The following is a 21,391-nucleotide window of genomic DNA, read 5'->3' on the forward strand; positions in this document are numbered from 1 at the left end:
TTTTCTTAAGACTCAACCAGAATTTGCCACGAGCATTTTCAGAGTTAGAAATCGCAGTCCTACCGAAATCCACAGCCAAACTCTTATCAGCTGTGTGGAATCAGGATTTCATCTCTTACCCCAAATCACATCAGTAATTGTTTGCTCTGTTACACTGAGCTATTTAAAATATGCTTTATATCCATATAATCCACATACATAAACTCCTCAAATTCAATTTTAAAACTCAATTCAAAATTCAATTTTTAGGTTCACAGGAACCTAAAAATGATGGCCCGATTTTCTTTCCAGATCATTTGGGCATAGTCCTGGCTGTCACTGCCCTATTATTTTGGCCTATATTTGAAAGACGTAAAGCAAAAAGGCAGCAATGCAGACACCAATTCAAAGAAAGACTGGCCCAAGTCTCAGGATATGCTAATGCCTGTAAGGTTTTTATCACTTTAGATAAAGACCCCGTTGCCCCCTGCGGCCCAGCCAGCCTCACGAGACCACCCATCTAGCCGCAGACCTTGCTCACCTCCAAGAAGCCATCTCCTCCAGCGTGCAATTCATCGGACATTGAGTGGCAGGACCATAGCATGTCACACATTGAGCCTGACACACTTACTTCAGGGTGAGGAGGAGGGGGACCCACCTGCCGGACCCTGCAAGCTGTTGAAAGCAGCATCTCCATTTGGGAGATGGAAGGATGCTTTCTAGGCAGAAATAGGTCTGTGTACAACAGTTTGGGAAATCCCAGACAGGAAAGGGGAAAGGAAACAAAAGAATGGTAATTGGGTTTAGCAAACATAACATAAATATGAAATTGACTGTCAATTGCTTTTTCTGTTTGTTGTGGTTTTCACCACAACTATAAGAAAAAGAAACATCAAGTTTTCATTAAATACAAGGTTCTTTACAAAGGTTTCATTAAAAAATATTTGCCTTTACTAGAGAAACAGTCATTGTTTCAAGCTATCTTTTCTATTTACATATTGAAACGCACTCATCTATTTTTTTGTCTCTGAGGAACCCCGCATTCTAAAGCTTAGCTCACACACAATTAAAGCTTAGTTCACACACAGTCCTCAGATGACTACAAGCCAGTAGCAACATTTCATATATTGACCTGCAACAGATTATAGAAGTTATACTTAAACCCAGAAAATATTTCTTCTTTCCTGTTTGCAGGAAACTGAAATAAACTTTATTTCAGATTTTAAATCCAAAAATACAATTAGTTTTTACATTCCACAATATCTAAAAGCATTGCTAGAGACCAATACTAGTTTTCAAACAAGTATATTATATTTATTCAATAATCAGTCATTTCAAAGCAAGACAAGAAAATGATGGACCATGTCAGATTTTACTCTTTGGAAGTAATGGAGTGTGGACAATCTCACTTAATTACTTTCCAAGGAATTAATTTAGTGAAATCATGTTAACATATCATTATCCCCACCCCATCTCCCTAAAAAACCTCAGGGAGCCACTTCCACATTTTAATTATGTAATGGACGAACATTTTAAATTGTGTTTCATGGAAGAACAGCATCATCCATAGTTCCTTCTGCACTCCCTCTAAGCTTTCACAATTCCTTATGGTTGCCTAATTAGTGTCATTTGCGAACAGCAAGCACCCCACAAAAATATAGTCATTATACGATTTCATGCGACCTTCCTACTTATTCTCTCACATCTTCCTTGATATTTTAATGATCAAAAGACAGGTTCTTCATTACAGCCTCACAAAATTTCTCTTGACAAAAGAACTGCAGCATCAACTTTAAAATCTTCATCTTAAATTTCTAAGGAAAGGAGAAACGGGAGGGAAGTCAAGATAAAACCTATTAAAATGTGTGTCACTGCCTGGCATACTCCCTCACTGCCTCCTCACGTATTCACTTTTTAATAATGTACTTCTAATGTAATTTTAGTCCTTATTTGAATTGTTTGCACGTGGTTAAAGCTTCAATTAAAGAATCTGAGTTTTGCTATTCTTAATTAGAACTTAAAACACATATTTTATCAGCTGTGTAAAGTACTATTAAATTTTTAAAAAACTCCTTGAAGATCAGATAAAGCATGTTCTTCTGCTGAGAGCCCAATGCTTTAATTTGCAATTCTGTATGTTGTTTTATTCATGATAAAATACTTGATACTTGTAGTTTCTCTCCATACTGCTAACACTGACATAGATTCTCTATTAGGTTTGACTATCACTGGATTCTTTCATGACTGGCCTATATTTTCATTTGTTTTTAAAAGCTTAGTTTAAAAAAAAAAGAAAATGAAAAAAAAAAAATTAAACTCCAGTAACTACAATTAGCGCTATCCATGACTAAAATGAGCTTTAATAATTCATAATTTGGAAATACATAGCTAATTAAAGGGCAACAAATTCATTTTACTTATATAGTGTCTTATTAAAAATAATAGTTTGAGCTTTAATAGGCTAACAATATATATTGTGAAAGTGTCCATTACAGCAAGTTATTTTTATTTCATAGTGTACTGATTTATTCTGCATTCAATTACTGCACATACAAAAAACGTGTTTCTGTATGCCACCCCTCCCCTTTATTCCAAGACAGAAGAAAGTAAGCTCTAGAAGCAAGTTGATCAAAAAAAATCAACTTATATTCTATATAACTCCAAAATGTGTGAAATGGACATTTAATGTAAAGCCCAGTCCAGCATTACATTCTGGCTCTGTAAGAGCCAGAACAAACCTCAATGAAAGGAAAAATAAGAAAATGCTCTCCAAGCAATTTTGGGTAATAAAATCATCTACTGTCCTACAAAACTGATAGAAGCTTCCTGGAGGGTGTCTCCTCCTCTCCTGAGTTGAAAACATGCTGCTGTCCTGGAGAGAATAAGTCTAGAAATGAAATGAGAAAGCCCTGGTTTCTCTGTCTGTCTCTGTTGTTACAGGCTATTGAGAGAAATAACAAACATGAGTAATGCTAGTAACACGTTTGCAACATCTTTTCATATACACAGTGTGTGAATCTGCCCAGTGAGAACAAAATTAAATCCAATTTCACTTTGCATTATTCCTAGGAAGTGATCACAGTAAAACAAATTACAGTCTCTTCCAACCCTTGACAGATTTGAACTAGTGACCTGAAAACTATAAGGCTCAACTCACCATTGTTCCTTCCCTAATCCAGGCTGCACGGTGCGGGTTTGGTCCAGCTGCAGGAGGAGGGTAACTGGCTGCGTTTCGGAAGGTTGGGGAGAGGAAGCGTGAGAGTAAAATGGGAAAGAAGAGCCAATTGCTAGAATAATATTGTCCATAAAGGTTTCCTGTTTGTGGCGTTCACTTCCTCACTGACAGGGCACCACTCCACTTGTACATACATCAGTCAGAGAGAGAAACTGTACATATTTTTTTTTTTTTCAGCAGTAGCGGATAATTACAGAAGCAGAAAATTTGAACTGGAAATAAACTGACCAAAGCTAGTACATGAGCTGATTCACACAATTTACTTTCCATGACTTAAAAAAAAAAAAAAAAGGAGTGACTGACAGTTATCAAAACTATTACCTGCCAAAAATCTTAATAATGTAATTTTGGGGGGAGGGAGCGAGCGAAAAGGAACCATTACTTTTTAAAAGGTTTTTTAATTATTCTGCTTTATTTTTAATAAATCTTAATATAGTTGGGTTTATAGTATAGTTTTTCTACTAGCAATTACACTTCAGGTAATCAGTTAAACAGAACTGTAATTAATATTATGTAATCCCTTGCCAAAGAAATCAATTTCATGAAGAAAGAATTTGTTTTACACTTTTCTTACTGCTTCACCCAGATAATCTAAATTTGAAGTTTCTGTCAAACAAGGCATCTGTGGCTGCAGAAATGGCCATGAGACAGCTACAGCTTTCCCACTAGCTAAGTGAAGAGTATTAAAAAGATGCTACAAGTTGTAAATGAATCAAGAATAAATTCTCACTTCCTTCTCTAAGTATTTTGCAGGTATTTTGCAGAGCACAGGAATCACAGATTTCACCCTTTACATTCTATGTGCCTAATAATCCTGCACATAACAATTAGTGTGGTGAAAGCCATGTTCATTAGGTCATCGTTACAGCTCTAAAGGGATCAGGAATTGTGGTAAAAGGACCCACAAACCTCTGCCCAAACCCTACGTGCCTCCCCGACTTGCCTATAATCACCACTGATGACTCTTGCAGCTCAATAAATCAGCTGGAGGCGAGATGAGCACTGTCTCTAATTCCAGTATGTGTCTTGTTCTGTAGAGTTTCACGTCCAGCACAGTTCTCTCCATCACTTTTTAAGCAGACACTAAAAACCTCAACACTATCTTGCCTTATCAGTATTCTACCACTTTTACCTTCAGCTTAAATAACACATTACTAACATCCTGATTGACTGTAGATAAACATACTGGCTTTCTACCTAAAAGTTACATCAGTATCAGGGACTGTATCTGCAACCTGGCATGGATGCTATTATACAAGCTTTACTTTCCAACATGGAAAATAAACCAAGAGTGTTCTTCATTTCCTAGAAAGCGAGATGTAAGTTGAGAACTGTCCTTAAACAGGCATTAAGTGGAGTTATTTTAGTGTCCTTCTAAAAAATAAACAAACAAACAGAATAGGGACAACAATTAGCAAAATGTTTTGTGCATCTGAAGAGACTGTCCTGTGAAAGCCAAGAAGGAGATTTTCAACTAATGCAATAAACTCCTCCAAAGTAGGTGTGTACTTTCCTCTGAGTTTACAACTGAGGAAACTAAGGCAACGAGGCTGAAATAACTTGCCTAAAATCACATAGCATCAAAGCAAGAAATACAAACTTGCAATCTCAGCCTGACAGTTGCATTCATTAACGTAACGTTTCTCAAATGCCAACCCTACCCTACTGTTCTGTAAAACAGAGTGGCAGAAAGTAGGTGTCTTTGAACTAGCTGCGCTAAATATTTGCCCTAGATTTTAGACATGCAGCTCCAAATGAACATATTTTCCTCACCTCTTTCTTCTCTCCCTTCCTTCTCCATTTACTCTATTTTTTTACACATTTCAAACCATAAAGATAGGTTAGTAAACAGCCCTGCAGACTAGAACTGTGTACGAGTTAAGAAGGCAGTAAAAAAAACCAAGAAGACCCAAAGACCCAAATTCTTCTGAACCCAGGGCCCTTTCTTGAGAGAAAGGGAGCCTTGGGGTAAGTTTGCCCTCCTATTACTCCTTTCCTCTCTGACCAGGTCCTCCAACCCCATCACCACCTCCTGCCCACCACTGCTCCCTTCCTCCCTGATTTCTCCCACACCAAGCAGGGCAAAGGGACTGAGAAGTGGGAGAAGCTGCAACCACCATCACATCCAGGCTAGAGCTCACTCGCTGCCCTACAGGTGACCCACAGTTATTCTGACTGGAGCACAAGCTTTGTATCCTCATCTTCCCAACCATAAGATGTACAGGCAGTGTCTTCATCATTTCTTCAGTTCAAGACCACCAGAAAATTCTATCATGACTTGACTTGTACAAAACTAAAATTAATCCTTCCTTCTGTGTTCAGAACAGAAAACCTCTCAACATACAGCAATGATCACTTCGAGTGCTTACCAGCCATTTCTGTATTTCACTTTACCTTGGATCAAAATCACGTTTTTCTTCACATCTCCACCACTTGCTCTGTTTGGTTCTTCTTTATGCTTGCCCCACTCCCAATGTCACATTGTCTTTCATACTACCCATTATACTTGCAAGAGCTTTCCACTTCCCTGTAAAGCAGTTTTCTTTTCGTCTTTCAACCTCAAAACCCTCACTGGCATCCTCCACCTGTATCTTTCTCCTCGTGGGTCATGTGTGTCCGTGTGAAATATCTGATCGCCACAAGGCAGTATTCAAAGGCCCAATTCTCTTGTTCTTCCTCATCTCATCTAATATAGTCTCACTGAAGGCTAACTCATAAAAGGAAAGGCTTCCGAATCAAACCACTTTATTTTATAAACACAGAATAATACAAGTTTACAGCAGCTCTTGAGCTCACTGCTTGCCAGTCTGCCATCTCCTTGTAGCTAGTCTCATCAGTAACAAATTCTGTAACATAATACTTAAGGATTAACTAAGATTTTAAAACCGATGTACAGCATAGATAACATACAGATTATTTCCACCATGTATAATAGGTGCTCAGAGTTACAAAATCAACATGAGTGACAGTCCTCAGAAGCAAGCCACTCCGCTTATTCAAACTATTCAGGAAGTGCTGCTACTCCTACTGTTCCCATATGTACGCTACTATCATCAACACTGCAAAAGCAAAGCCCAGGGATTTTGGTAGGAAGACAGCTTGATTATAAATGGGTTAGCGTATAAACTTTGAAATACACTGCTGTATGTTTTCCTTTCAGAAATACTTACAATGAAATATTTATTAAGTTTAGGCAAAACAGGCATCTGCTATTAGCGTACAACCCCCGTAACGCAGTCATAGTTTTCTCTCCTGAAGAGCCCTGGGAATACGGCGTCACCACACAACGCGTGGCCCACACGGGCGACTTGTGAAAAAACCGCTCCCACGATCTCAAGGTTCACACTCACCAGATTTTTGTGCTAACCTGTCCCTTTCTTGCGCCACACCACCAAAAAGAAAAAAAAAGAGGAAAATTTATCATCTTCATTTCTTCCAAGAGAAGAGGCTGCTATGTCTGATGCAGTTGCTGTCATGAAGCAATTTAATACGAACCCGACTCCAGCTGTTCAGACAGCAGTAAAAAGCCAGACCGCTACTAAAATCTGGAGGAATAGGAGATCCACAAATCAATTTTCACCGAAATATGAGATTATGAATGCTCACAGTTTTGCTGCTAGAAGTGAATAGCTAGAATCAAAATAAGGTATTTTGAGCTTAAAGTTCACCGTGAAGAACTCTTTGTAACCAGATTTATTTCCCCCCAAATAATAGTAAACACCAGCCAGCCGAATAATCCCAAATACTATGCAGACCAGGCTCCAAATACCTCCTCTGAGGATACTGGCTGTTCTTCACCTCCTTCTTCCCTTTTTACGACCTGTCACTGCAGCCCAGCAGCCTCCCCGACACACTGCCACCCAGGTGACGCCACCACCCCAAATCCCCCTACCTTAAAAAACAAAAGGAAAAAAAAAAAAAATCACAGAAAGAAAAACTGCAGGCCAACTACCTTAACTCCACACAAGGCACCTGCCACCTACAAGCTGTCTTTCGCCGGCGCGGAGAGACGCCGGGTGGGCTCTGCGTGGAGGGAGTGAGGGAGCAGGGTGCGGGCGGGGTGGGGGGGGGGCGCGGAAGGACACCTGCCCCAGCCGCACCGCGCCGGCGGGACGGCGCTCACAGCCGCTGCGTGCCACTGCGCGCCTCAGGGGCGCAGACGTGCGCCCGCAGCTCGGCTGTATGCGTATATGTGTGTATATATATATATACACACACATGTATATATGTACGTTGGCATGCAGGCAGCGGGGACACGCAGCGGTGGGTGATCGCTAGGGCTGCCAGATTTGCCTGTGAGGCAAACGCACAGACATATACATATAATTTATACCCATACATATCTATACGTATACTCGTGAAGAAGGTGCAGGAGAAGTTCCTCACCCCGGCGCCGCGGGCTGTCAGGTTTCCCGCTTTATAACGGGGGAGGCTGAGGGGGGGTGAAGTTTCCTCCTTCTCCCTCCTCCTCCTCCTCCTCTCCCCGAGTTACGCCGCGGTAGCTGGGCGGCCCTGGGCGGCGGAGACGCCGCCGGCAGCCCCAAGCAGGCCCGCTCCCGGCGCTGCCTTCCCCGCGCCGGCCTCCGTCTCCGCCCCACCGGGACCCCGGCCGCTCCCCGGGGGGGCAGCGGCGGGAGGCGGCCCCCGCCCTTACCGTTGCAGAACTGCAGCAGCGAAGAGGTGTCGTAGAGGCTGCTGTAGCTGGAGAAGCCGTCCTCCATCCTGCCGCTGCTGCGCTCCCGGCTTCCCCTCGGCTGTCCCGGCTGCCGCCCGCCTGCCTCCTCGCCCACACGCTGAGGGAGCGGAGGCGGCTGGGGCCGCGGCGGCCTGCTGCCTGCCTCACTCAGTTGCCATGGCAACCCGTTCACTCGCGGGGCGGGGCGGGGCGGGGCGGGCCGCCGTCACGGCGCGGCAGCAGCGGCAGCGGCGGCGGGTGGGCGGCGGTGCGGGAGCTCCCCTCGCCGGCCGCGGGGCTGCCGGATCCCCCGCTCGGCGGCCGCTCGCCCTGCGGCTCCCCGGCGGAGGGGAGATCCCTGTCAGAGCCCGGCCAGCGGGATCCTGCGGGAAGGGAGCCGCTGGCAGGACCGGGGAAGCCCGGGGCACCGCCGGCTGCAGTGGGGAGAGGCGGGAGGGGAGCCGCGTCTTTCGTCCGGGCCGGCGCGGCCATTTCTCCTCAGCGGCCCCGCCGAGCCCCCGGGCCAGGCCCCGCCTTGAGCCGCCGAAACCCGGTCCTGGTCTGGAAGAGGGGAGAGCCCCGGTTCCCCCTGCGGCCGCGGGAGGCGGCGGGACGGGGTGTCCCGATGGGAACGCGTCTGGATCCAAGGCAGGAGTTTGGCAGCGGCCGCCGCGGCAGCCTGTCAGCCGCAGCATCCCCCCCGACCGCGGTGACACCGCTGGTGTGTCCTCCTGCCGCTGCCACCGAAGCACCGGAGCGGCTGTCATTGCGCCTTGTGTCCGCCACTGGTTTCAGGGCGGGGGGGCTGGCTGCGGGAGCAGGGCTGTCAGCATCGTACTGTAATTGATACCCTCAACAACAACAGCAAAAAATTACACGTGCTGTACTTTGTTACGCCACTTTATACTGTTTTGACTATCTAGTTTGAAGAATATGGTACGGTTTTACAATATAGGTTACTAAAATAATTTCACTCTTTCATATTTTTATCTGGGTATTGTTTATAAGGCCCATTCATGGTGAGATGAGGGTAGTGGTACAAAACTGGCCGCTAGCGATACTGTAAAATTATTATTCATATGGATTATTGTGGCTATTATCCTTATGGATATTGTCCTTAAAATTATTAGCCTTACGGGCTTTGATTTCTATGCTAGGGATGACAGAATCACAGAATGGTAGGGGTTGGAAGGGACCTTCGGAGATCATCTAGTCCAGCCCCCCTGCCAGAGCAGGGTCACCCAGAGCAGGTTGGACCAGAACACATTCAGGCGGGTTTTGAGTATCTCCAGAGAAGGAGACTCCACAACCTTTCTGGGCAGCCTGTTCCAATGCTCTGTCACCCTCAAATGTTGAAGTGACCGCTGACTGAAAGGCATTTTTCTTTCAAGCTCCTCAAAGGGACGCTAGAAAAACAATGCATCACAGATCTATAGCACCTTTCATCTTGAAAAATGCCAAAGCACTTAACAGAGCGTGTCTTCAGGTCTCAGTCCTTTCAGGAGCTTTTTGCAGGGCAGTTCCATCATATGGATCCATTTACAGGCATGGATTCCGTATATATGAGTCTTTTCACCCACCACTAAACCGTGGTAGTGCTAACATAAAAGTATGCTATAAAATTAGGCAGAGATATCAGTTCCATATTACAGCGGAGTGAAAAGTGCTCCCTCCTGAATTGCCAGTGCCAGTATCGGAGTTGAAGTCATCTCCAGCACAAGTACTTACCCAGCCTGATGGTATCTATATCTGACAAAAACAACCGCAGTTTATAGCTGTGGGCTATAACATAACAGAAATTTGTGGTAGTTTAATTATAAAAAACCAAAACAGCACAGAAGAAGGAATAACTTCAAAAATACTAAAGACAATAGGTTTTCTAAATGTTTTAAATGAGCCACGATTCTTTCTCATCTTTAAAATTAACCCAGAGCCCTTAGGTTTTCTCATGACCTTTTCATTCATAAGCCCCCAAACTTTTCAGAGATGCCATATTGTTCTAAAGAATTGTGCACACAGAAACACATAGGCATGAGATTTTTGGTGGACGAGTGACAATAATAGAAAAATTAAGCTCATTTTAATACAAATGTTAATTAAGAATTTCCTTGATTTTAAAACATTATTGCTGTGATTAGGTTATTCTTTTTTGAGGTTGAGAAGTGTTTTAATACGCTGATTTTTCACCAGCCAGAGACAGTTTCAGCACAAGTAGTGTGCTCACCATAAGACGTCAATGTTAGCTTAAGCTATACCTCCTTCAGATGTGTGAGTTTTGGCAAATAAATCTATGAAAACTATGCTATCTAGAGGTATGATGTCTGCAATAAGACATGTGTCGTCAGTGGGAGAACTATAAAGAGAAGAGAGGTAATGCCCAATAACTTCTACGACATCTGCCAAAGCGGACAAAAAGGGGCAATGAGGCTCCATTTTGGAGAGCGGAAATTAAAAGTCACTTAGAAACTCAAATCTAAACCTGATCTGAATGCGGCATCATTAAAGGAAGATACAATATCTAAAGCCTTACAATAGATTACCCACTGGAATTAGTTGGGAAGGTGTCAGTGAAGCCCATCAGCTCACTGCACTGCAAATCGTTGATGTGATATGACAGAAAATGATCTCAGCTCCAGTCTCAGGAGCTGTTACAATGCCATTATATTCTGAGGGCAAGGGTTAGAAAGGGAAAACAGTTTCATAATTTAATTGCAATGATTTTGAGACCTGCTACAATCTTATTACACTAAACTGCACCAAAAGGCACAAAATGAAAAAGGAATTCTCTCCGGCTGTGGGAACAATGGGACAATGGATCTGAAGGATGCACGGATGTGTCTCTGGGAATTCTGCTGGTATGGGAAAACAATGAAAACACTTCTTTTTAATGTCCATTTTTCAGTAAACTGCACCTTTAATCATTTGTACACATCCAAGTGAGTGCATTGGAAAATGGGAAGTTATGGAGATGGGAATGTGACATCCTGAGCAATATAGTGGGACTGAGGCATCTGGGGGGGATTTGTTGCTGTACGTTTGTGCACGCTTATTGCCAGCAGCAGCAGAAACTCTGTATGATGTTACATTTTTGAAAGCTGTATTTTGTAACTCATGATTTACCTTTCATTTGCATCAAGTAGTGTAATACAAATGACTAATTGCTAAGTGGGAACAAAAGAGCTTTTACCCACCCTTAGCTGAATGTTAAGGAGTTAATCCTCCAATTTTAGGACAAAGAAACCTTACTTTCACTCCCTGCTAATAGGCTATGATCAAATAATTTTGATGGTTTATGTACTCCTTTTCCTTTTTTTTATTTCTATTTCTTTTGCATTACTAAGAAATACAAGAAATACCCTGCAGCAGGTGCATATCGGAAGTACTGTAGCTCATAACTCTCAACAGTATTAGAACTATCTAATATGTTATAGCTAACAATACTCTCAAGTCAAGAGTGAGCTCTCCCAGTCACCATGCCAATGTGAAACAAAGAAAACTGAGTTGCAGCATTCTCTTAAAATCCACTAAAATAGCAGACACTGATTATATATAAATCTAGAAATAATGTTGAGAGAAAAGCCGGATACAAGCACGTTTCACCTGGCTGGTGGAGAAGGACTTTGGAAGAGGGACTTTCCCTTCTGGGTCATTTCTGTGGCTCTGTCATTTGAGGGTGTCTTTGGTGGCAGCTTGGACCATCCACCCTTCACACCTGACACCCAGCTCTATGCCGAATGCCCTTGCCTTCAGCAGGCTTGTTTGGGGAGTGAGATGGTGGCACTTGGTGAGAGAAGGAGAGAAGCTGGGATTTGGATCTCAGTGGCAATGCCTGGTGTGCAGAGCTGCTAATGGCATCAGGGGTAGCTAATGGCATCTGCCCTTCTTTGCGGAGTTTACAGGAGGTGAAGGCTTGGTTCACCATGGGGACTGGGTGCAATGCATCTCTGTTGAACAAATTGGGAAGGCTTGGACAGCTGCTGCATGCACTGAAACTATTTTGTAACTAGAGGAAACTTCATCGGGCAAAGCATCTAGCACCATCAGCAAATGTGCTGGTTTCACTAAAATTTATCAGTGGATATAATTATAGCATCTATTTTACCATGACTAGCTTTTGAAGAGCCCCTCCAGCTTTTCAGCAATGATTCGATAGGTCACGTTTACTGCAACGTGATCAAAGGGAGCTGAGCTCAGTTCTGTAACTCCCTGTGCTTCAATTTAAGATGTTAACACTCCACCATTTGCAGTCTTACTTAATGCAGCAGTCAGTCTCTGCTCGAGCCTGGAAGGTTTGAAACCGCATGTTTGTTCAAGTTTTGCTTTTCCTCTGTGAGTCATAGATTTCATCCATTAAAAAACTGAAGTGCTGCAACACTTGGTGCCTGGCCCCAGACTACAGTCCAAAACAAAAGGCACCACGCATGTGTTTGTCCCTACCTAAAGTCTGCTGAAATCCTGATTTAGACAGATTTTTATTTGTTTTTTTTTATTTGCCCTTTCTCTTCAGTGAGCAGCAGCTGAGATGTTTTTTGGTTTGTTTTTTAAGAGAATTTCATGCAGGGAATAAATTGTCTTCGTTCTTCAGAGGTGGCTTTTCCTCACAGCTAGACTATCTCCGGGTGTTAGAGTGGGGTTCATTGTCAGGGTCCTATCATAGGCTCAGATAAGGATTTCCTCTCCTACTGTGGGGTAGGAAAGGAAGAAGTGCCTTGCCGCCCAGTCTCCTTTGTGAAAACACTTCAACCGCTGGAATAATCGTTCATTCTAAATAGCGGGACTCCAGCATTTCAACCACAGCAGGGGTCTTCATGAATGTCACTACAAAGCACGCTTCATGCATGTGGGAAAGATGGGGCATAAGGGGAGGATCACCATTATGCCAGCACAGTCTGAGCGCATTAAAAATACAATGAAACAAATGTGGGATGAAACCATCAAAGGTATGCATGTTTTACAATCCAAATGAAAATATGTTGCAATATGTCTGTATACACCATGTTGTTTTGAATGGCATATATTGGAATCGTGGATTTTTCCCTGTAATTAATAAGAATATTCTTAAACTTACTGCCCAGGGAAAAAATAATAATATTGCTTTGCAGATTGATTAATTTGTAAATACAAAGAGAAGGTTTTGAAGATTAAAAGAATAATGCTTTGCACATCTATGACTCTTCCCATTCAAAGACGGGAGGCTGCTCAGCAAACTGTGGTGCTTTCAGACTTGCACCACCTTTCTGAATTAAATGTTGTCTTTATTTTACTCATTTGGAAAATAGGAGGGAAAACATGACACAGCCAAAGTCACACCGGGAAGTCAATGACAGAATCAAACCAGAATAACTACCAGTTGAGTGCACTAACCATTACGCTACCCTGCCTGCAAACACTGAAGGTATTACTTGTATGTTTTATTATGAAATGTTTTCAAGCATAGTGCCTACAGTAGAAATACCCTTATTTTTGTAAGGTGCCCTAACAAATTGGGTTCAATGCACTTCAGTGTATGTAAAGGCCAACTGCAGACCTGTTACACCCACAGATACAACATTATGATACAAAACTGATGAGAAGCAAAATACACTTCAGGAATGCAACTCCTTTCCACCTTCTATGCAATCTGTGCTGATGGGAACAGTGTTTCTGAGATATTAATACTCCGAGAGATTGATATGAAGAGAGGCAATGATGGATGGCATCGCAGGAGGAAATGATCCATCCGCTCTTCAAAATTACTCCTTGAAAATTGTAATTTCTAGCTCAGCTCTGCAGCCCTATTTTTGGTGGCTTCAGTCCTAAATGGAGGCTGAAAGCTTCCACTAGCAGAGCTCTTTGAGTTCTGTGTGCAGGGGGACAAATCCTACTTCCTGGTAGAGTTGCTTCCCTGGTTCCCCCTACGACAGCTTTGGCACAGGTTCACCAGTTCACCAAGCAGGGCACAGGAGGGTCGTCCCTCCAGGTCTGCATCACTGCCCATGGGGAATTCTCTCCCAGCAGAAGGAGCTTTCCTGCACCCACTGAAACCTCGGGGAGCGCCAAATATGTAGGTATTGAGAAAAGCTTTCAGTGAGTGTGAAAAAGGGATGTTTTTTGTGTGGGTAGCATCACATCAACACTTTTCCTGCACGTGGCTGAGATCACTGATTTATTTTTTTTTTTAGTTTTTGTCTTATGATTATAAAGATGTTACTATGACAATATTCCAGAGGTCTTCTTTATGCATATATTTAAGTCATATTTTGTTAGAATTTAATCTTTTTTATATAAAGACATAACAATATAAATCTGTACCTTCTGAATTATATTACAGAAGAAAAAGACTATCGTGTAGATATATATTTTTTAAATGGTACTTAAATAATATCACAGCAAATTGATCATTTAAGGTGTACACAAAAATTGCCATTTTTTTGACAAGGTGGTACTGAAATAGTCATTCTGTTCAATTTCTAGACTGAGAATTTTAATTTGACTGTAGCAATTTACAAGAATGTGTAAAACCCAGAAGCAGAAAACAGGACGTATGTCCAAAGGATGTATATCAGCTACACTGTGAGAGAGAAGCCTCTCTGCAAACAGATACCCACAGCGCCTGTGAACAGAGGGAGGTATCACAACACTATTTCTTACATTCCTTGGTCATTAGAATGGTGGATTAAACTTGTGCCTTATCAGACCTGGTGTTTATAATTTCCCACCTTCCCATGTCACTTTTTCACTGTTTTCAAGATCCAGCACAATTAAGGGCATCTCCTGGGAACCGATGCATACTAGGAAAATTTACTGTCAGCCATGTAAATAATAAAGCACACATAAAAATGTATGTGTAAGATGAAGCACCACATCCGTTCAATATATTAATGTTAGAAGGGACTAGCCAATCTCATTTATGTCACATTCTACAATCGTGGTAAGAGCTAAAATTGGTAATTCCTGTTAGTGGAAATTTGCCCAGATATGGAAAATGAACTATGGCAAGTGTCTTGAGAGGTAATTGAAAAAAATACTACATTTCCTTTAGTGATTTTATGTGTTATGCTTGCTTTAAGTTAGGGGTTTATTGGAAAAGCTAATTTGCATCACTAAACCAGTCATTGAAAGTAGTTGCAGAGTTTGCCTGTAATCTTAACTTCTGCCATCACATATGCCCATTTACCTCCTCAACTAACCTGTCTTAATGTTTTGCTTATCCACCTCCTGTTAAAAGAGGTAGGGAGAGAAAGAAGACAATAGTCCATTTGTACGGTGTGGGTTATTCCTGCAGGGGACAATAGAAAGTCCCCCGGTTCAAACTCATTGAATTTCCATGAGCTTTTCCTGAGTGGGTGGAGGAGTGAGACGGTGGAAGGCAGGATGACCTACAAGGGATACGCAGGAAATTCAGCCCACTACACTCACAGAGTCCTTTGATATCTGCCAGAGCCCAAGACCACCTACAATGAGATCTACATCCCTCCACAGCTTTTGCTGCCTCAGCCCATTTCTGCTTTCCCAGTACAAGATCCCAAGACACAACCTGGGGATGGAAGAAAGCACTTAGATCATCAGCTAATCTAAACTTGGCTGGCTCAAGAAAAAAGCAATAGGGAAGAATCCTTTCCTACAGTTTTCAACATTACTTTACACTAATTTCCAGCATGGGCTGTAGCTTTTATTTTTGTGGGTAACTGCAGTTTTGTTTTGAATTAAACTTTTTTATTTACTTTGGAACAGAATTTGGCTTGGAAGAAACTTTTTTGTCCTGCTCTGTGCAATCACCCAAGGCCCACAGTGTGATCAAAGCAATTTTGTGTTTCATGTGTTTTTGTCAAAGTAATTTCTTTCTACAGATTCATAGCAAGTGTACCCAGAAATTTAGATAAACTCCACTTTTCATCTCCTTTTCACATCTCAAACTTAAGAAATAAAATGCAACAAAGTAAGTGGTTCAACCAAAGAAGCTTTCACTGAATTGCCCAGGTACATAAATAGACATTGGGGTTTAAATTGCAGGATCAGGTCCATACAGTAATAAAATATTTGGGCTTTGGGGAAAGAATGCTGGTTGTTCTTAAAACACCTCTGCCAGCCAGTGCAAGGTGTAGGATTACTAATCCTCCTCAGGGGAAGCCATGCGTGGCATTCTTCGCTTTGGTGGTGGCATTCAAGGGAGTCCTGGACAGAGGAAAAAGTAATACGGGCAATAATGACACTCTCTGAATGAAGCCCTGAGAAATAGCCCAGGCCCTGCCGCCTGGCTGCCAGCCATCCAAGCATGAAGAACAATCGTGCATTTGTTTCGGATACCAAGTCACCTAATTTTAAAAACGCTTCCTGATGCAGTCCTTTAATTCTTAAGCATTTCACCACCTGACGTTTCTCTCTCAGGCTTTCAAAGAAGCAAGAGAAAATCAGAGCTATGGATAAGGGAAAGAAGGGAAACTAAAAGGATTTCACCATTAGTGCAGTGATAATTCAAGGAAAAAAAGGGCAAGAAGACAAGTTCTTTTCAACTTTTTGATGCCCGATAACCCCTCCTTATCCCACTGCTTTCCGACAGAATAAATGCTGGAATAAAGACTAGAATGAATCTCAAAAGAAAAATATGTATTGTGTGCAATAAATTATACAAGCAGATGCAGCCATGAACGAAAGAACTGAGAACATAAAACCCCTGCAGTGTGCACTGGCTGATGAGGGGCTGGAGGTTGCCAAGGGACACTGCGTGACCACCCTGCAGTCCAGGCTGGGATCTTGCTTAAACTTCAGCCTATAGCCCTGTCGTGTAGGGGCTTGCTGCCTTTTCCTTCGCATTCTTCCTCTTAAACAGCTCTTTTACATACCAGAGGCTGTTTTATGAATGTTTTGGCCATAAGCAGCTTGTGGTATATCTCACAGATGTCTGAGAAATCTTGCAATAAAGAATTTTGCATCTTTTCCCCAAACCATCCCTTCAGACAAATATTCCCACATGAAGGTGAATGAGTCCCCCTAGATGAAGGGATAGGTAGAGCAGGCCAAGGGTCGAGTCTTCATCTGCTGTGACCTCGCAGAGCACTCTCAGCTTCAGCTGAAGGCTTGTTTTCATTACTTTTTGTTTGTTAGAAGAAGTGTTATATAGCTCTATGGTGCTATATACAGAAATAATTACAAATAACGGAGCTAGCTGCTTAATGCTCATCAGACACTTCATTCAACTAAACAGGTTTTTGGCGAAGTCAAAACTCTGGATCCAGATTTTTCATATTTACATATCTATAATATCTCCCCATTCCTTCATTATGTCTTTTATTTCAAGACATGGCAGCTATTTTCTTATGCAGCAACGATTTCAGAAGGGAAAAAAAGCTTAGCAATATTGATACAACTTAGTGTCATATGAGGAATTAAGAAAAAAAATGCATCTCGAAGTTGATGGCATTCATTTCATATCAGTAAGATATTTTAAAGAAAACCTGTATAAGACTGCGTAAAGGGACATTTTGCCAACTTCACTCTTTCAAATGTCATTTGGTGACCATCCCAGAATAAGGAGTAAATAATACTTTTTGATGGAAAAGAATACATATGATTCATTATTTTCATCTGTCATGCATGTGAACTTGTGGAAAATGATGCAATTAGAGACCAGAAACAGAGCAAAATTCTGTTTACATTCAGCTGTGCCCAGCAGATCAGAACTGCTGGAGAACTGCAGAGAAAATGTCCTTTTCTTTCTTGCTCTTGTCCTCCATGGGCTATGTCTTGCTCTGAGTTACATCGTATTCAAGCAATACAATTAGGGGACAGTCTTGATATGATTTAGCTTTTCGTATTTTTTCCATTCTTCTGATGAAGAGTGTTTGCTCTGTCATTCATTCACTATTTCCTTCCATATGTAATTAGGAAATATGGCAAATGAAGACTGAAACCCAGGTTTTTTCCATCCCTGCATGTTTTCCCTTGGAGCGCAGAAACTCAAGTTATTCCAGTGTAGAGGAAGGAGAGGAAATGTAGTAATAAAGTCCCTGGCTTCATCACAAGCCTCTTTCTGACCTGACCAGAAGAAAGTATACGGAAAGGGATTGAACTATTCAGGGTAAGTGTAGATGAATGGCAAAAGTAGGTCGAGGTACAATCAGAAAAGACAAAAGCACAAACCAGGGACAGTGAGGTAACGAGATGTCCCTCTACAAATGCATATGAAGAAGGCCAGGGGAGTGCTGGTCCAGTACAAGGTACAAGCGATTAATGACTTTTCTGTATCTGTCTTCATTAAAGTTGCATTTCAACAGATGTGTTAAGCCAGTGCTGTGGCTGAAAAATGTCACTACACCCTCCCTGCTCCACTCTGTCCCCTCCTCGTCGCTGCCCTCCTGCATCCCGCTGCCACAGCGATTCGTAGGGGCCTGCGGGGATCTGGGTGGGGGAGCTGATCCAGCTGAAAATTAACCTAGCAAATAGATGATTGTTACTAGGATCAATTAGTTCTGCAGTTTGATTCATCTCATGCATGCACGGTATTCAGATAACTTTTTTTCAAATTAGCTACGCTTGTTAACTTCATCCTATGATGCTTAAAATGCAGAATGATCCCAGGACAGGCAGTCACTCTTTCTGAGTGACTAGATGTATAGGGTGTCAGAGGATCAGAAACAGGAAAGCATTGGTACCTGTCTTTAAAATGGGGAAAAGAGAAGGAGCTAGGAGTTCACTGATCAGTCTGGCTAAATTCAATTCCTGCCCCAAAATCTAGGATTTCTTAAACAAAGCGTTCATAAGTGCCTAGAAGATAAAGGGGAAGTGGGTAGCATTCAGCTTTAGCTGTAAGAACAAAGTCTGTCAAACCAGTCTAGCTCTTTCTATGCCTGTATTGTGCTGTGGAGAGGGGAGAGGCAGTTGGTGTCACGTAACTCAGCTTCAGGAAGGCTTTTTGCACACTCATGACTCTCTCATGAGCAAACAAGGAAATGCAGCCTTGCTGACCCTGCTGCACCTGTTAGAACAGGTGTAAGACCGTTCAGGTAATTATACCTAAAAAGAGACTCAAAATGAAAGGATGAATGACATAAGAATTCTGCATGGCTTTGTCCTTAGTCCCATTATAGTCCACGTTTTTGTTAGTGACTGAAAAGGGGAGCAGAAGACATACTTGGTAAATGTGCAGGTCACGGCTTGGGAGCTCTGCAAGTGTGCTAGTCAATAGGCACATTAAAAATAATAAGAAAAAAAAGATCTTGGCAGCTTGAAGGAACTATCTGCAAGATAAAATGTACTAAGGACCAGTACAAGGGACTATATTTAGACAGGAATTACCTGCTGGAAGGTGGTTAATAACTGCTTGGGAAAGAGCTCGACCAAGGGTGGACCACAAACCAAACATTGAGTCAGCTTTGTTATGCAGAGCGGAAAAGGCAGGCAGCGTACTGGGATGGATAAATAATCCTGAAAATGTACGAAGAAATCCTTCCCCCCTATTCAGCATTGATAACGCCTCAGCTGGAGCATTAAGTCCAGTTTAAATGCTGTTTAAATTGTATCAAGAAAGATTCTCATTCAGGTTACACATTAGAGTAAATAATCCTTCCAACTTTCAGGACTTATTCCAGTAAAGTGAAAAAAAACCTTATCCACCCTGGGATAAGTTGCCTGGGGGAGTTACAGGGTGTCCATGGAACATCTCTAACATCATTTTAGACAAATATATGTCCTGTTTGGTGTGATATAGCTGGTCCTGCCTTGGGTGAGATTGACTACATGAACTCTCATGGTCTTTTCCAGCCTAGGTTTCCTGAGATCCACCTCACCGAGTTATTGTCCAGCCCATGAAGCTTTTGGGGGAAAGTAGCCGCAGGCCCACTTCCATGGGTGTTTTGCTGTTGTTCATCTCACCTGAGGTTCACGCGTAATTGGCTGGAGGGCTTCAAATAATCCTGCCTTACTTACAAAATCTCTCTCAGTTGCTATCAAGCTGAGTAATATAAATTAGGACATTGCTCCATTTTTCTGTTCTGAGATCAAATCTTGCCACCACTTAAGTCATTGGCAATATATTCCTACCACCCCCAAGAGCAGCTGGTGAAAAAACCTGTTTAGTTAATTTTACCAGAAAGTAAAGTTGATGATACACAAAAAAAATCAAGTCGCTTTTCTGAGCACTCGTGTACGGTGCTACTATTCTGGGGGCTCATGATGGAGAATCAGGCTTTCTTCTCACGGTCACTGGTGTGTGTCAGGTCATTAGAAAATGAGCTAACGCCCCTTTCCTTCTTATGAGAAGATACAAAGCAGAGCCAAAACTTGGCAAAAAATCACTATCACTGTTGCAATAGTGAAATGCTGAAAGCCTGAGCAGGCACTAGGACTGTGGAATCCTCACTGTCCGCTTCCAAAATAATACGTGGGATGTCTGGGATTTCATTTTTCTATTCTGTTCCCTTTTTTGGATCCACTCCTATAATGCTCGTATGGACGAGATGATGAAGTTAAAAAGGCTATTCACACTAACTGCAGTATTTGCTTTCAGTTAAAAGCGCCTAATTGCTGTTTAGCAATTACATACACCTGAAACCAAAACAGGTACACCACAGAAAGGAGACCTCTCTCTGGGTTTGGTGCTCCTGAGTATCTGTAATCAGCACATCTGAAAATATTTTAAAGTGAGCTCAGCCTGTATTTGTCTTTATATCACAAAGTGCTGCTAGGGACAGAATCGAATGTTTGGGTGTGTTTATATTATTCCCTTGTATAAGGTGAAAGGCATTTATGCCCCTTTTCTCTGCATTCGCAGACACTTCCACATAAAGGCATTCTGTACAAACTGTCCTCCCTTTCCCTCATAAAAGAATGATAATCTAAAATGATTTATTTCTTAGCGGCACAATCTCCTAAAAAGGCATTGAAAATTATCATTAACCTTGAAGGCTAGACTATCTATTTCCTGGACCTGCCCTTCACAGTGCTAGCAAAAGTAGTTACTACAAGAGAAATTTGACTTTTACATTATCTAAGATCCACATTTAAATTCATAAAATGTATTACGCTTTTATATATTCCAGAACCGAAACCACAAAGTTTAAAATTATATCTTCACACTTAGGAAACTCAGGTTTGCCATTCTGCTTAGGTGTAACAGTGTGACATTTGAGAAAGCTGTGACATTTGGATCTGTGTCCAACAGAGGGAGGTGTTCAGAGGCACGGATTTGGTCCAAACTCTTTCTAAGTTTAAGGAATTCAGCTGAAGGAGGGGGTTGTGGGGGCACACACAAACGCAAGTGAGCAACACATACTTTACTATTGCAATTCAATTCATTTAGCTGCTTTGTAAGAATTCCGGTGTGGAGTCACTGCCTACTTAGGGAGTCAGACCGACTCGGAAGATTTAGGATCAGACCAACTGGGATGATTTAGTGGGAGGACTTTTAGATCAGGCAGGTGACAATATCATCTCTGTGTCAGAAAGGAACTATGATTATCTTAAAAATAACAAGCACTGTTTGGTTCATACCACCTGATTGATGTAAGACAAACTCAAGCAGAGGT

General features: G+C 42.1%; 1 protein-coding gene across 4 annotated transcripts in view; it reads right to left on the bottom strand.

Moving 5' to 3' along the window:
• EML1 (EMAP like 1) overlaps window positions 1-21,391 on the bottom strand; it is a 127,924-nt gene that overhangs the window by 74,899 nt on the left and 31,634 nt on the right. Inside the window, exon 1 of one of the 4 annotated variants that reach the window (XM_074149686.1) lies at window positions 7,869-8,011. The exons of the other annotated variants lie outside the window; for them this stretch is intronic. Within the exon in view, the coding sequence (XP_074005787.1) occupies window positions 7,869-7,935 (67 nt within the window). The 5' untranslated portion in view covers window positions 7,936-8,011. Of the gene's footprint in view, window positions 1-7,868; window positions 8,012-21,391 lie in introns of those variants that run through there. 4 annotated transcript variants of the gene reach the window in all.

The sequence above is a fragment of the Numenius arquata genome, chromosome 6 (genome assembly GCF_964106895.1).
Source record: "Numenius arquata chromosome 6, bNumArq3.hap1.1, whole genome shotgun sequence".
In the NCBI taxonomy this organism is placed as follows: domain Eukaryota; kingdom Metazoa; phylum Chordata; class Aves; order Charadriiformes; family Scolopacidae; genus Numenius; species Numenius arquata.